This window comes from Porites lutea, chromosome 12 (genome assembly GCF_958299795.1).
Source record: "Porites lutea chromosome 12, jaPorLute2.1, whole genome shotgun sequence".
NCBI classification, from domain to species: Eukaryota; Metazoa; Cnidaria; class Anthozoa; order Scleractinia; family Poritidae; genus Porites; species Porites lutea.
The window spans coordinates 8,057,453-8,069,533 of record NC_133212.1 but is presented as its reverse complement, the minus strand read 5'-3'; the positions used below and the strand labels follow the sequence as shown (position 1 = coordinate 8,069,533).

Below are 12,081 nucleotides of genomic sequence, written 5' to 3'. Positions count from 1 at the left end.
AAAGAGCTACCCAAGGAGCAAGAATACTATATGCAGAGCGGGGGCAGCCGTAGTGTCAACTATTACTAGTTATAGGGAGTATTCTTTTGTCACACAGATTGTTATCTCGGGAATCAGGATTGTAAGTTGCATAACTGAACGGCATGTGCTGTACATCTACCTGACCTGAGAATAAACAAGTTTTGGCCTTTACGTGATTTGTTCGAAACTCTTCTCGTCATGTGGACGATGATTGTCCGATGAGGAAACAGCCTATCAGCACTGCTGTTGTTTTAGAATTTAGTGAATTATTTAAATTATTAAATGAAGTACAAAATCATATTGAAACTTTAGTGGTTACCTGAATGAAAGCATACTTGTCATTGTGATCGGTTCATTTTTTATATTTCGCTCTGAGTGTTTCATAATTCCAACAAGTCTAAGTTATAAGCGTTAATAACAAAAGTTCATATGTTCAACTGTTCTACATACTCTCTTTGTCCTATTATTCGCATCGCAACTAACGGCAGCACTTCCCTCAATGAGAACTTCTAGTCCTACTGAAATACGATATGGCATTATCGCTCTTCCCGTTACCCTAGCTGTTTCCCAGGGGTAGGAGACATTCTGATCACTCAGAATCATTAAAGAAAAACTTTGGGCTAAAGAAATAAGAACTACAATACCGCTGAAAAGTAAGTTACCATCCCCTCGCGAGATGCGAATCGCGTCGCCTACTACGCGGTTTTCGTCGAGCGCTACGCGATTCCTGTAGTGTGGGACACGATTCTCGTAGCGCGCGATGGCCTAAAGACGCGACTGGTAACTTACTTTTGAGCGGTACTGTATGTTGACTAAAGCGCTCCACGTTTTTACCTGAAGCTGTGGGCAAGCAACAGTCAACCAGTCTTGTGTCATATTGCCATCTATTTAAGCATGGTCTTGTTTTATAGGTTTCTTGCGGTTAATCGGATATCATACTCCAACTGAAAAGTGACCGGTCGTTTCGCTAAGAAACGAAACGAAAGTTTCACAAGCATATGCCTCGTTCTTTTAGCCACAGATCAGACGGAAGAAGTAAGAGAACCGACCTAACACGTAAGTGAAATGACTTAAGACGTTAGCGAACCGGACGTTGAAGAAACGACTGTGAATCAGTTGAAAGACTGCATTGTTCAACGCCATCAATAGATGAACTTTTTTTCTCTCCATAACAGTATAAATTTGAATTGGGCAATATTGCAAACCTGCAAAGACCGTCTGTGAAGCTGCAGCAGTAACCTGACAGTAACCTCTGCAATGGTATACTTACTGTCTTCATCCGTTTGCACCGTGAAAGGTTCGCTCTTCATTCCACCTCCTTTTAAAGTATTGGCGAACACCTCAATTTTATATTCTGTATTCTTTTTTAGTCCTGTGAGAGTTACTTCCCTCGTTGGAGCATTCACTACCTGGTTTTGCTGTGGCTTGCCCTCAGGAGTTACTTTGTAATTAACAGTGTAACTCAGTATAATTCCGTTTTTATCAGTATCCGGCACTTCGCCCCATTGTACCAAAATGCTGGTAGAACTCAGGCTGCGTGCCGAGACGTTGCCTGGAGGAGCGCTTGGCCCTGAAAAGGTTTTTAAACAATAATAAAATAATTATTTACATCACTGGGACAACCACTGAACCGTCTTTGATTAAAAGATCTTGGGGCAAAAACCTGTTATCCCCCCAGATTTTGCAGTGAAAAGAGGGCATAGACTTTCACCAAGTCGACTCCTTTTTTATTGATCAGGGCCTAGTTGTTCAAAAGGTAGATAACGCTATCCAGTGGATATAAATCTCTATCCAGTGGATAGTGCAATCGGTTTTCCTAATGACTTATCCGCTGGATAAGGATTCGCTATTTACCTTTTGAACAACTGGGCCCAGTACTACAGGGTAAAAATTCGTTAGTGACACTAAAGCGAGCAAAGTGAGCTTTAATAAGGTTGCGAAGCGACCCAACCAGGCGACGAAGACGCGCGTCTTGTGAAAGTCTTACAATGTCGTCGCAAACTTGTCAGAGGACAGAGAGTCTTTCTTTGATTATTACTGGTTTGTTATGCAACATATTTAACTGAGCCAAGACATCTCAGTCCTGTGTAGAAGAATCGTTCAGGCCTCAAATGTTCAAAAGCTGAATAGTACTATCCTTCATAGCCTGCGTAGCAAGCGTTTCCGTGCGGTTTAGGAGAAAAGAACGAGGAACGAGAGTCAAAGAGCGGGGAGGGGGTGGGGAAGAAAGGAAGGAAACGCTTGCAGGCAATTCCCGGGATTTTGAAAACCAACCACTTGGCCTGTCATGCCTGAGTTCGCCCACCGACATTTGATGCTGTCATCAGCTGTCACAAAATGTTTGCCCGATAAAATGTTTGGCTTTCAGTGGAGCGGAAATGAACTTCAGAGGACGCGTATGTGAACCCAATAACACGTGGACGGCGTTTATGATGAAATATGAATGAATCCGAACAATCAATACAGGCTTTGGACATTTGTCTTTTTAATCCGCCTAACAGAACAGTCTGTAAATCACTATCTGAGAGAATTCAACATCCCTCAAAACACTAACGAGCTGGGCCCAGCATCATTGCAGGAAAACATTGCATTCGAGAACAAAAGAAAATCGCTTTCAGTTTTTCAGATGAAACTAAATTAAACGACCTGAAACCCTTATTTAGTCGCAAGAAGAGCCATACGTTTCAAAAGAGGTCAAAGAAAATGTTCTTGCATTGGAGGGCAAATCTTGCCGACCATAATAAACAACAACCACTGAAAATTAATATACGTGTCACGTACCATGCCGTCCTCTCAGCATGAAACAAACCTTTGATCGACACATGTCAACATTGTTCGACTAACCGAGCCAATCAGGCGCTGTGTTCGCTGGCGAACGAAGGTTTTTGAAAATCGAGGGGTTTGTCTGCAAGCGTTTCATCCTTCCCTTTCCCCTTTCCCCACTTTCATTTTTTGGCTCTTGTTTCATTTCTTGCGAGGCCAAAACAGAGAATCCCGTTCCGCGGTCTTTCTTTGCTCCGAAACCAAACGGAAACGCTTGCTACGCAGGCTATATCCTCCAAAAAGGTCACTAATCAGTGGATAAGTATTAGGGAAACGAATACGCTATCCAGTGAACAGAGATTTATCTGGTGAATAGTGTTGACAACCTTTTGAACATCTAAGGGAAGGGACAGGTCTATAGCCGGCATTTCAGGGGCACCCAACGAGAGTGTAGCTCAAAACCACTTAAACATAGCATTGTTGAACGTAGTTTAGTATTTAAACGGTAGATATAGGCATATTTAGATCCCCTAAAAATCTTTCATCTGTTCGGATTTCCTAGCTGAAAGTCTAGTGATCCGAAAATTATAGGGATCAAAACTTACATTTTCGAAAATTTCAGCCAAGAAAAAGGCTACCGAAAATTCTAGGTGACCTTTTTAGGGTAAAAATCCGTTAAAAATGGACAATTACACCATTTTTCAGATGTTCGAAAATCCTAGGAGGGGCAGGTAATCAAGAAATTTTACAACAAATGTTCTGAAAATTCTAGAACTCAAATCGTCTTCCGAACAGATATTTTTCCGAAAATTGACGTTGGGTGCCCCTGGCAATTGTCAGCTTATTATAGAATGAGCAATATTAAAACCTGGCATCACAGAAAGAAAGGCTAAGCAGAATCCATATTAAGCAAAGCGTTGGCAATGCATAAGTGGGGGTTAAAAGATGAGGTTTCTTGTATACTCAGTAATTATAATGTAAGTACCATGTAAGTAGTATTTTAGTGGACAGGTTTCTTCTAATTAGTTTATTTGATCAACTCAATACATAGTGCATGGATAGAGGACAGTATTAGAAACACCTGTGTATTACGTAGTAAGGTATAAAAAGATTGAGATTGTAAAATGTTTTGCGTCATTAAAAATATAACTGAAACGGACATACAAGTAGGATTATTCTAGAGACAGAGAACAATATGGGACAGAAAGTTTTGCCTGGTACATGTAATTTTCAGGGCTCTCATTAAGTTTTGAAGTAGGCATCTAGGATAGCAAAGAAGGTGGCTTGGCAGTCGATTGCTGAAGCCAGAAGGCATTTTAAGGCTCTTGCTCTCTCACCGTACCCTTTTTCCCTAAAGAGTATAGTAGGCGGCTCAAAATTAAGAGTGTCCAGTTTTTAGCTGGTTGCTGGCACTTACTGAGAACCTTGCACTGTACAATTTCAGTGGACTAGAGTTACACACGCTGTATCCACCTCAAGTCCCACAAGATAATTTGAGTGTTTCCCACCTCATAGAGTGAATTCGTGTAACCCGTTTCTTATATGTTAATGAAAAACGCTAAATGCTAATGAGTAGAGCAATTGAGAAGACGAGCACCAAACTGAAACCACTACTACAAATTCCTAGTTAAAGTTGGAATCATGTCAGATGCTAATTTTACACTGAACGCCAGAGTTTCCCCCATGTTTCTAATAATAATAATAATAGTAATAATTTATATAGTGGTATTCAGCTACTCTTTCATAGCACTTTACAATGATTATGTTAACGTACAACCTAAAAGCTAAAAAATAAAATAAAATACCGAGATAAATTAGTTACAAAGCTTAAAAAAATATATACATTGTACAAGAAATGAAAGTTAAAAATCTAAAATCTAAAACTACTAAGATAAAATTACAGATAATGAAAGAAATAAAAACGTGTATTAAAAATAGAAGTTTAAAATCATAGGCTTCTTTAAAAAGATAAGTCTTTAAATGTCTTTTAAAAATAGCGATTGATGGAGATTTACGAATGCTAAGAGGCAAGTTATTCCATTGCCTTGGCGCAGCAATGCTGAACGCCCGATCTCCATAAGTCATTAGTTTAGCCAGTGGCACAGTGAGCAGTTCATGCCCACTGGAGCGTAAAGACTGAGAGCACCTACGATGGCTCAGGAGACTAGAAATATAAGAGGGTGCAAACAAATTTGCATGTCATGATAACTCAACCGCTGGATGAATAACTGAAAATTGTCAAACAATCGATGCTGCAATTTCTGTCTGGCTGTGGCAACTGAAAACTGCTACAAAAATCAGCTAAAAGAGAAGCTGACTACTTTTGCCTCCTACGGAAAATTCTTGGTAGAGATATCTTACCAATTGTTTTGGAAAAGTGCAGTACATTCCAACGTGAATTACCCATGAGTAAAAAAGCATGGTCATAACGATATTGCGTGCCTCATTAGCATATAAGAAACAGGTTATACGAATTCACTCTGATAATTAAAAAAGAACAGATAAAAGTGCTGATACATGCTGTAAAACAAGGAACTAAAATGGCTACAGTATAAATTAATGAACACCAGAATAAATCGTACTTACTATCTTCGTCTGTAATGACAAAAATGGGATTACTTCTGCTGCCACCTCCTTTAGAAGTAGACGCAAACACTGTGATGCTGTAGTTGGTAAATTTGTTCAACTGAACCAATGTAATATTTCTTTTTGGAGCAATCACCACCACATCTAATGAACTACCATTAGGCAACTCTGTGTAGGTGACTGTGTAGTTCACTATATTGCCATTTTGATTGTCTCCTGGAACTTCATCCCACTGTACAAAAATGCTGGTAGAGGTTACACTGTTTCCCATGACATTAGCTGGGGCAGCATTTGGTACTACAATAACAAAAACACCAATATACAAAAAATTATAGCAAATATTCTGAAATAATGGAAAACAACTACATTGCAATTAAAAACCCTGTAAAGGACCATCATGAAGCAGGAAAAGTGTCATAAAAGTTATAGTTAACTGGACCTGGCTGCCGGAATGGGTTCTTTTGAACAGAAGTTTCATACGGGGTTTTGTCAAGAGTGTCTATTACAAGAGCTTTAACTGTAGTATAAATTAAAGCTGCAAATAGCAGCTGGACATCCATCAGACAATATCCAACTAAAATTAGCTCTTGTTTGGCCGCTTCCCTTAAACGTTGAAGACAATTACCGGACAGATTGATCAACTTCCAGGGACTGTACATTGTACACTTCATCACAATGAAACATTAGCTGAACAGCTGTTTCTTTAAATTAAAGAACTATAACTTTCTCAGGTGGTGACCATAACAAAATCTATGGGCACTTCCATCTAAATTTCAAACCGGAATTTTTGTTCAATAGAAAGCGCCCTATGTGTGTTCCTTAAAGGAAAATGTACTTTACATTATTTTTAAACAAAAGAGCAGCAAATTTACAGGTACACTGTAAAACAAGAAAACTTATATTACAGAAACGTCATTATAAATAGTAACCTGAAAAAAAAAACTTTCTGAGGGTTGTCCAAATTTCAAGGAGCAGGAGAATTAGCCTGCAGTGTAGGCGTATTTTGGGTGGGCGAAACCTTGTTTGTGTTCGTGATATTGTTGTAGCCGCCATCTTTGATGTTATGAAAGTGGAAGATTGGGGAGAGTAGAAATCTTTGACTCGCCCCATCTCCTCCTCTCCTCGGGAAGGTTCAACATGGCGCTTTCGCGAGCAAATTGCGCGTTAAAAGAAAACGCCTGCGCTGCAGGGTACAGGAGAATAAGAAAAAGTAGCCGGCACTGGGGGCCAGAGGCCCCCTACCAGCTGTGGAGTCTGTGAGCCACCTGGGCCCCCATCAGGGTGTAGGGGTGGCACCCTGTTGGGGGTCCAGGGGGTGAAACCCCCGTGAGCAAAACAGACTTGAGGTTTTCGCCCTTGCTAAAATTGGCTCTCCTGAGGCGGAGAGCAATGGTAACAAGAGAAGTATCTGTATTTGAATGAAAATCATTAACCCATTAGTTTTAATTTTCCATTTCATTATTCTCCAAGATGCCATGTCCTAGTACATGTTACATCCATATATTTTTATTTACACAAAACACATCAAAAATCATGAAATATAACTTTCCGTGCATGATTAAAACAATTTCTTTTTCTTTTTCTATTTTGCATCTTTTTAAATATTTGTTTTTATGCTTTTCTCCAACAATTTACAGCCAGTGAAAACCCCAAGGTAGCCGGCAAAAGCGACGATCACCAGTGCATTTTGACAACCCTGTGACAAACCTACCACTGTTTTCTCTGCGGAATGCTGCCTGAGGAACAAGCACAGAAACTCCATACTAATGACATGTCACTATCCAGATCTGGGTAGTGCTTCAGTGATTATCTGAAGCAAATTCCCTCACTGAGGACTCAGCCAATCAGAGGTACTACCCAGATGTGGGTAGTAATTTTGGGGGAAACTAGTGGTGGTGGTTGCGCAGAATGCTGGGTGTTTTTTAAGGCTTGAGAAGCAACAGAAATTTTATGTAACATTTTACCTTCTTCATCTGTGGTTGCGGTGATTGCTGAGCTAGCAGTACTGGAACCAACATTGTTAGTAGCAAACACCCTAATATAATATGTTCTTCCAGGATGAAGGCCTACAAGAGAAGCATTTGTGAAGGAGCTTGATACTACACAGCCACTACTTGGTAGCCCTGGACATGTAGCTTGTGCAAATGTCTGATTATCTGTACTGATCTCTACAGTGTAGTTAAGAATATCACTGTTGCCAGGTGTCCAGGAGATGTTCACAACTCGTGAGGTCTTAGCAATAACTTCAACATTCTGAGGTGGACTTGGCACCACTACAAAAAGAAAATAGTGCTGCTGTTACTGATGAGTACTTTTCACTTTAAAGAGACTCCTATCATGTCTATACAACACCTATTTAAGTGCTCAGTCAATGGTGGAACTTATCTGGAGGTCAATACAATTAACAGACCTTCCTTATTTGTAACTTGTATATGCAACATGGCTTAATAGACCTTTTTACCGATACCGCGGCCATATTGAATTACTTAGATTTAAGGAGTATTACGGGATGCCCAGGGGGCATGAGCACGATCCGATATACTCGCTCAGTATTTACCCGTGCTTTCCGGACCAATTTTTTTCTTTAAGTTTTCCTAGAAAAAGATTGTAATAGGAAAAAAGATCGTTGTGCCTTGTTTGGATGTAATAATCATCGCCTTTTTCCCGAGAAATATACAGTGAAGTTCTATTTTTGCTGGAAAAGTGCACGTTAATACTGAGCGAGTGCCCCCTGGACATCCCATAATACTCCTTAAATCTAATAAATTCAATATGGCCGCCATATCGGTAAAAAGGTCTATTACTACAACAAAGTGACAAACAAAATTAATGTAAGGGGGTCAGGGGAGTATACAATGCAGTGACAAAATATGTCTAACAATAATAAGAATATTCTTTTTTAATACTGTGAAGTTAAAGTGAACATGATAGATGGTAATATAAGAGCTCTCACCAGCATTTTATGACCACAATACTTATCAAATTTTTCATAGAAACAATTGACTGAAACGGAAAATTTCTAATGTCACGCTGTCGGAACCAACTTATCTAACTTTGATGAAATATAAAGAATGAGTCGCAGTTGTTGCTGAGCATTTGTTCTCTCCTCACCCAAAGTTGAGATTCACATTTATTTGCAAATGGTTAATGCGTGAATCAATATTGGGGAGGGTGCAGATGACAAGCCTTTTACAAAAAATGTGGATGAGTATCGCAGTGACTTTGATACCTCACATTGGTATCTTTATTTCATACCAATAAAATAGTGAGGTTACTCAACCTCATTCTACATTGCCGATGAAGTTTGAGCGATTCAAAGGAAATATTCTTGAATATTTGTTTGAAATTGTTTCTCTGAGTTCTGGAATTTGTTTGCCAAACGTCTTTACAAGAACAGATAAAAACCCTTTTTTGGAAAATAAATAAATTGTTCTAACTAACCTTGTATTTTAACTGATGCAGTAGCGGATGAGCTATCAATTCTGTTTGTAACAACACAGGTATAATTCCCAGAATCACTCAATATACTTTGGACAAGTGTTAACTGTACTGTGCTGTCATTGAAATGAGCAATATTCGTTCTTGCTCCAACCACTACAGAACCATTCGCGGATATCACAATTCCATCTTTTTCCCAACTCACTTCTGATACTGGAGGTGATGTGTTATAATGACAAGTCAGTTGTATTTCATTTCCCTCCACCACAAACTGTTGTTCCCCACCATCAATTGTTACTTCCGGAGCAACTGTGATAAAAAAAAAATGTTGGACTCGGTAACGACTGTTCCATCTTATTAATACAATTAGGAATGCTAGAATGTTAACTTTAATTTATAGCTCTGAAATTCAAAGCCTCAGAAAACTGTTTTAACAAAAATCAGCTTCATTTCTGTGATGTGATAAATATACATGTATACCCTTAATATACTTTCTTCAATTTTTGTTTCAGTTTCAATTAATTTTATACTTGGTAAAGGTGTTCTTACAAAAAGATCCACAAAACCAACGAGTACACGTAGCTGATGTATTTCCATCATTACATCTAAGGCCCAGCGCTGTGCTCTAGCAGAGCTCAGTGGCCCCTGGTGCCTTATAACTTTTGCCCTCAGGCGACAAGAAAATCTTTGATTTTTCATATAAATCATATGCTGGGCACCCTAGATTTTACAGTTTCAGAGCACTGGGCTCCCTTCAATTTTCCTTAGAGCACATCCTTGAAGGCCTAATCGTGATACTGATGCTGCATGTAATAGATATTCACAGCATGAATTCAACAAAGGCCTGCCAATGTTTTAATGCTTTATAGTCAAGAACAGACCAACAAGTTGATCTAAGTATAAAATATTATTGAAAATGTTAGCAAAAAAGTGAAGTACAGGGAATACCATTTGAATATACATAAGCTTATCATTGTATGTAAGCAAAATAAGACTTATGTGAACAAAATATCAATACTATCAAAGTTAGAGAGTTAAAATATATGAAGAATTAACTACTGTTGCAAAACTTCAACTGAACAAAGTTTCCTTTTCAGCTTTATAACCGAATCAAAGGCCAAGAGGAAGAAAATTTAATAACAAGCGCTAAATAGTCTTAAAATACTCAGAATACTTTGATTTATAATTGTGTAGTTCCAGAAAATATCCAGACCCCCACCACGGAGGGAATTTCACTTGGGACCCCCCCACCTTCCTGGATTTTCCATTTTTGCAGGGAACTGATGACCCCCCACCCCCTCGGAATTTCCACAAGTGTGACAAAGACCCCCCAACCCCTCTGGAAAAGTTCATTTTCACGAAGAAAGACTATTAAAGTAGAAGAATGAGGCCATTTATGGTTAGTACGCAACGGTTTCAATCAGAAGCTTGTATGCTTCTGTTTCCATTTATTTGAGTGATCTTGCAACTTTAAAACACACTACACCACCACAAAGTAACCTGATCCGCAATTTTTGCTCATCTCTTACTTTAAATGAAACAGAGAAAGTTAATAAGTCCGTTATATTTGTGAATTTACCTTAATCAGGGCAAGCTTACGATTTGTTATTCGTCTTCATCGGCGTAATGTTGATAGATTCGTGAATTAACGCCATTTCGTGCGGGAATGCAGAACAAGTCAAACTTACGACCACAAAATTAATGCAAAACAAAGAGAAGAATAAAAACTCTGAACTCTGAAATAATAACAATGAATACCCCCTGCATCTTGAAGGGAAACCAAGTTCAATTTACTGTTTTTCGATCGACTGATGCGACATGATGCGCGATGGCCGTATAAATGTTTGGTGAAATCGACATCATTTCAGCGAGGATTCGATCATGAACATGCCACACCTTCAACTACAAAATTAAGGGAAAATGAAAAGGAGAATAAAAACTCTACATTTTAAAATGGTTACAATGTATAGATGCGATAAAACGAGTTGTAGTCGGTCTAATTCCTTTGAAATTACATCCAAAACGCTTTTGGAAGAAAGGAAACCTGGTTAAGATCAAAAGGAACAATCTTAAGTGATATATTTCAAGTTATTTATGTCCTAAAAATGATCTACCAGGTCGGTAACAAGCAATGTTCAAACTCAGGTCAAAAACGAAATGATATTGACCCCCTGGAAAGTGATTTTATGGTCCAACCCCCCTCCCTTCTGGAATTTTCTGGGCTTCTGACCCCCCCACCCCCCTGGAATTTCCAATTCCCTCCGTGGTGGGGGTCTGGATATTTTCTGGAACTACACATTAAAACATTAATTGATCATACATTCTGGAAGCTTTAATACATACATGACAGTGCACCTGTGTACAACGAAAGAAAAGTTGACTTGTACGTAACTCGATTATCTCTTTATAAGCAATAAAATTATTATTATATAAGAAATGCAGTTTCTCTGTAACAAAAATTTGTGAAAGATATGGTGTAGCGCGGTCTTGAAAACGCTTACCTCCAACAACGATATCAGAATAGAGTTACACCGTGAGAATTCTTATAATAGACCGACGAAGAGTCGTTTCAGCTTGCCTATGCGTTGAATTTTTCGGTATAAAATGTGCGGAGAATTTTTAAAATATACATCTACAGCAAAAGAGGTTAGACTTTAAGATATAAACGGCATGATTCAAAAGGTGAAGTACACCTGACTGTAAATACACAAATTAACGTAAAATTATTTCCGCTTTGTGAATTCAACGAATAAGTAGTAAAAACTTTTGGTTTCAAAATCGAAAAGAGTTATTACCTTCACTAATAACGGGCGAATGGAATACCAAGAGCAGAAAGAGAGAAAACCAACAAGACGAATTATATTTTAGGACGATTCTTCCTGCAAGACGTTCGTCCATATTTTGAAAGCATAAGTTGACGGAGCTGAAATAATGTTCCTCTCCCCTCCCCTGAGCGGAAATCGAAAGCGAGGGTGGCAGTTGGCAAAGTACTCGGTGAGGTCACGACTCAAAATAAACCGTACATTTCCATAATTAATCGCCCTTGACAATGTTAAGATTTGTCGAAAATTCGTAACTTCGACGCTATTTACGTTCATTTCTAAATTTCTTGAGTTCAGTTGAAAAGAACGACTTAGGAAATAAAGGATACAATTGATAAGAAGCGAATAAATCGGCTCAAGTTGTCGGGGCAACACACAAGGAAATATCACGAAGGGATAGTTCGAGACAATCTCTTGACGTCACGCATTCCTTTCTTAAAGAAGGTAAAAG

At 38.8% G+C, this 12,081-nt stretch overlaps 1 protein-coding gene across 1 annotated transcript in view; it reads right to left on the bottom strand.

Moving 5' to 3' along the window:
* The window catches only part of LOC140953661 (protein sidekick-2-like), an 82,159-nt gene that overhangs the window by 56,910 nt on the left and 13,168 nt on the right, over positions 1 to 12,081 (bottom strand). Inside the window, exons 7-10 of the mRNA XM_073403073.1 lie at positions 8,812 to 9,117; positions 7,335 to 7,643; positions 5,371 to 5,667; positions 1,292 to 1,591 (exon numbers count right to left, since the gene is read on the bottom strand). Of these exons, the coding sequence (XP_073259174.1) occupies positions 1,292 to 1,591; positions 5,371 to 5,667; positions 7,335 to 7,643; positions 8,812 to 9,117 (1,212 nt within the window). The remainder of the gene's footprint in view (positions 1 to 1,291; positions 1,592 to 5,370; positions 5,668 to 7,334; positions 7,644 to 8,811; positions 9,118 to 12,081) is intronic.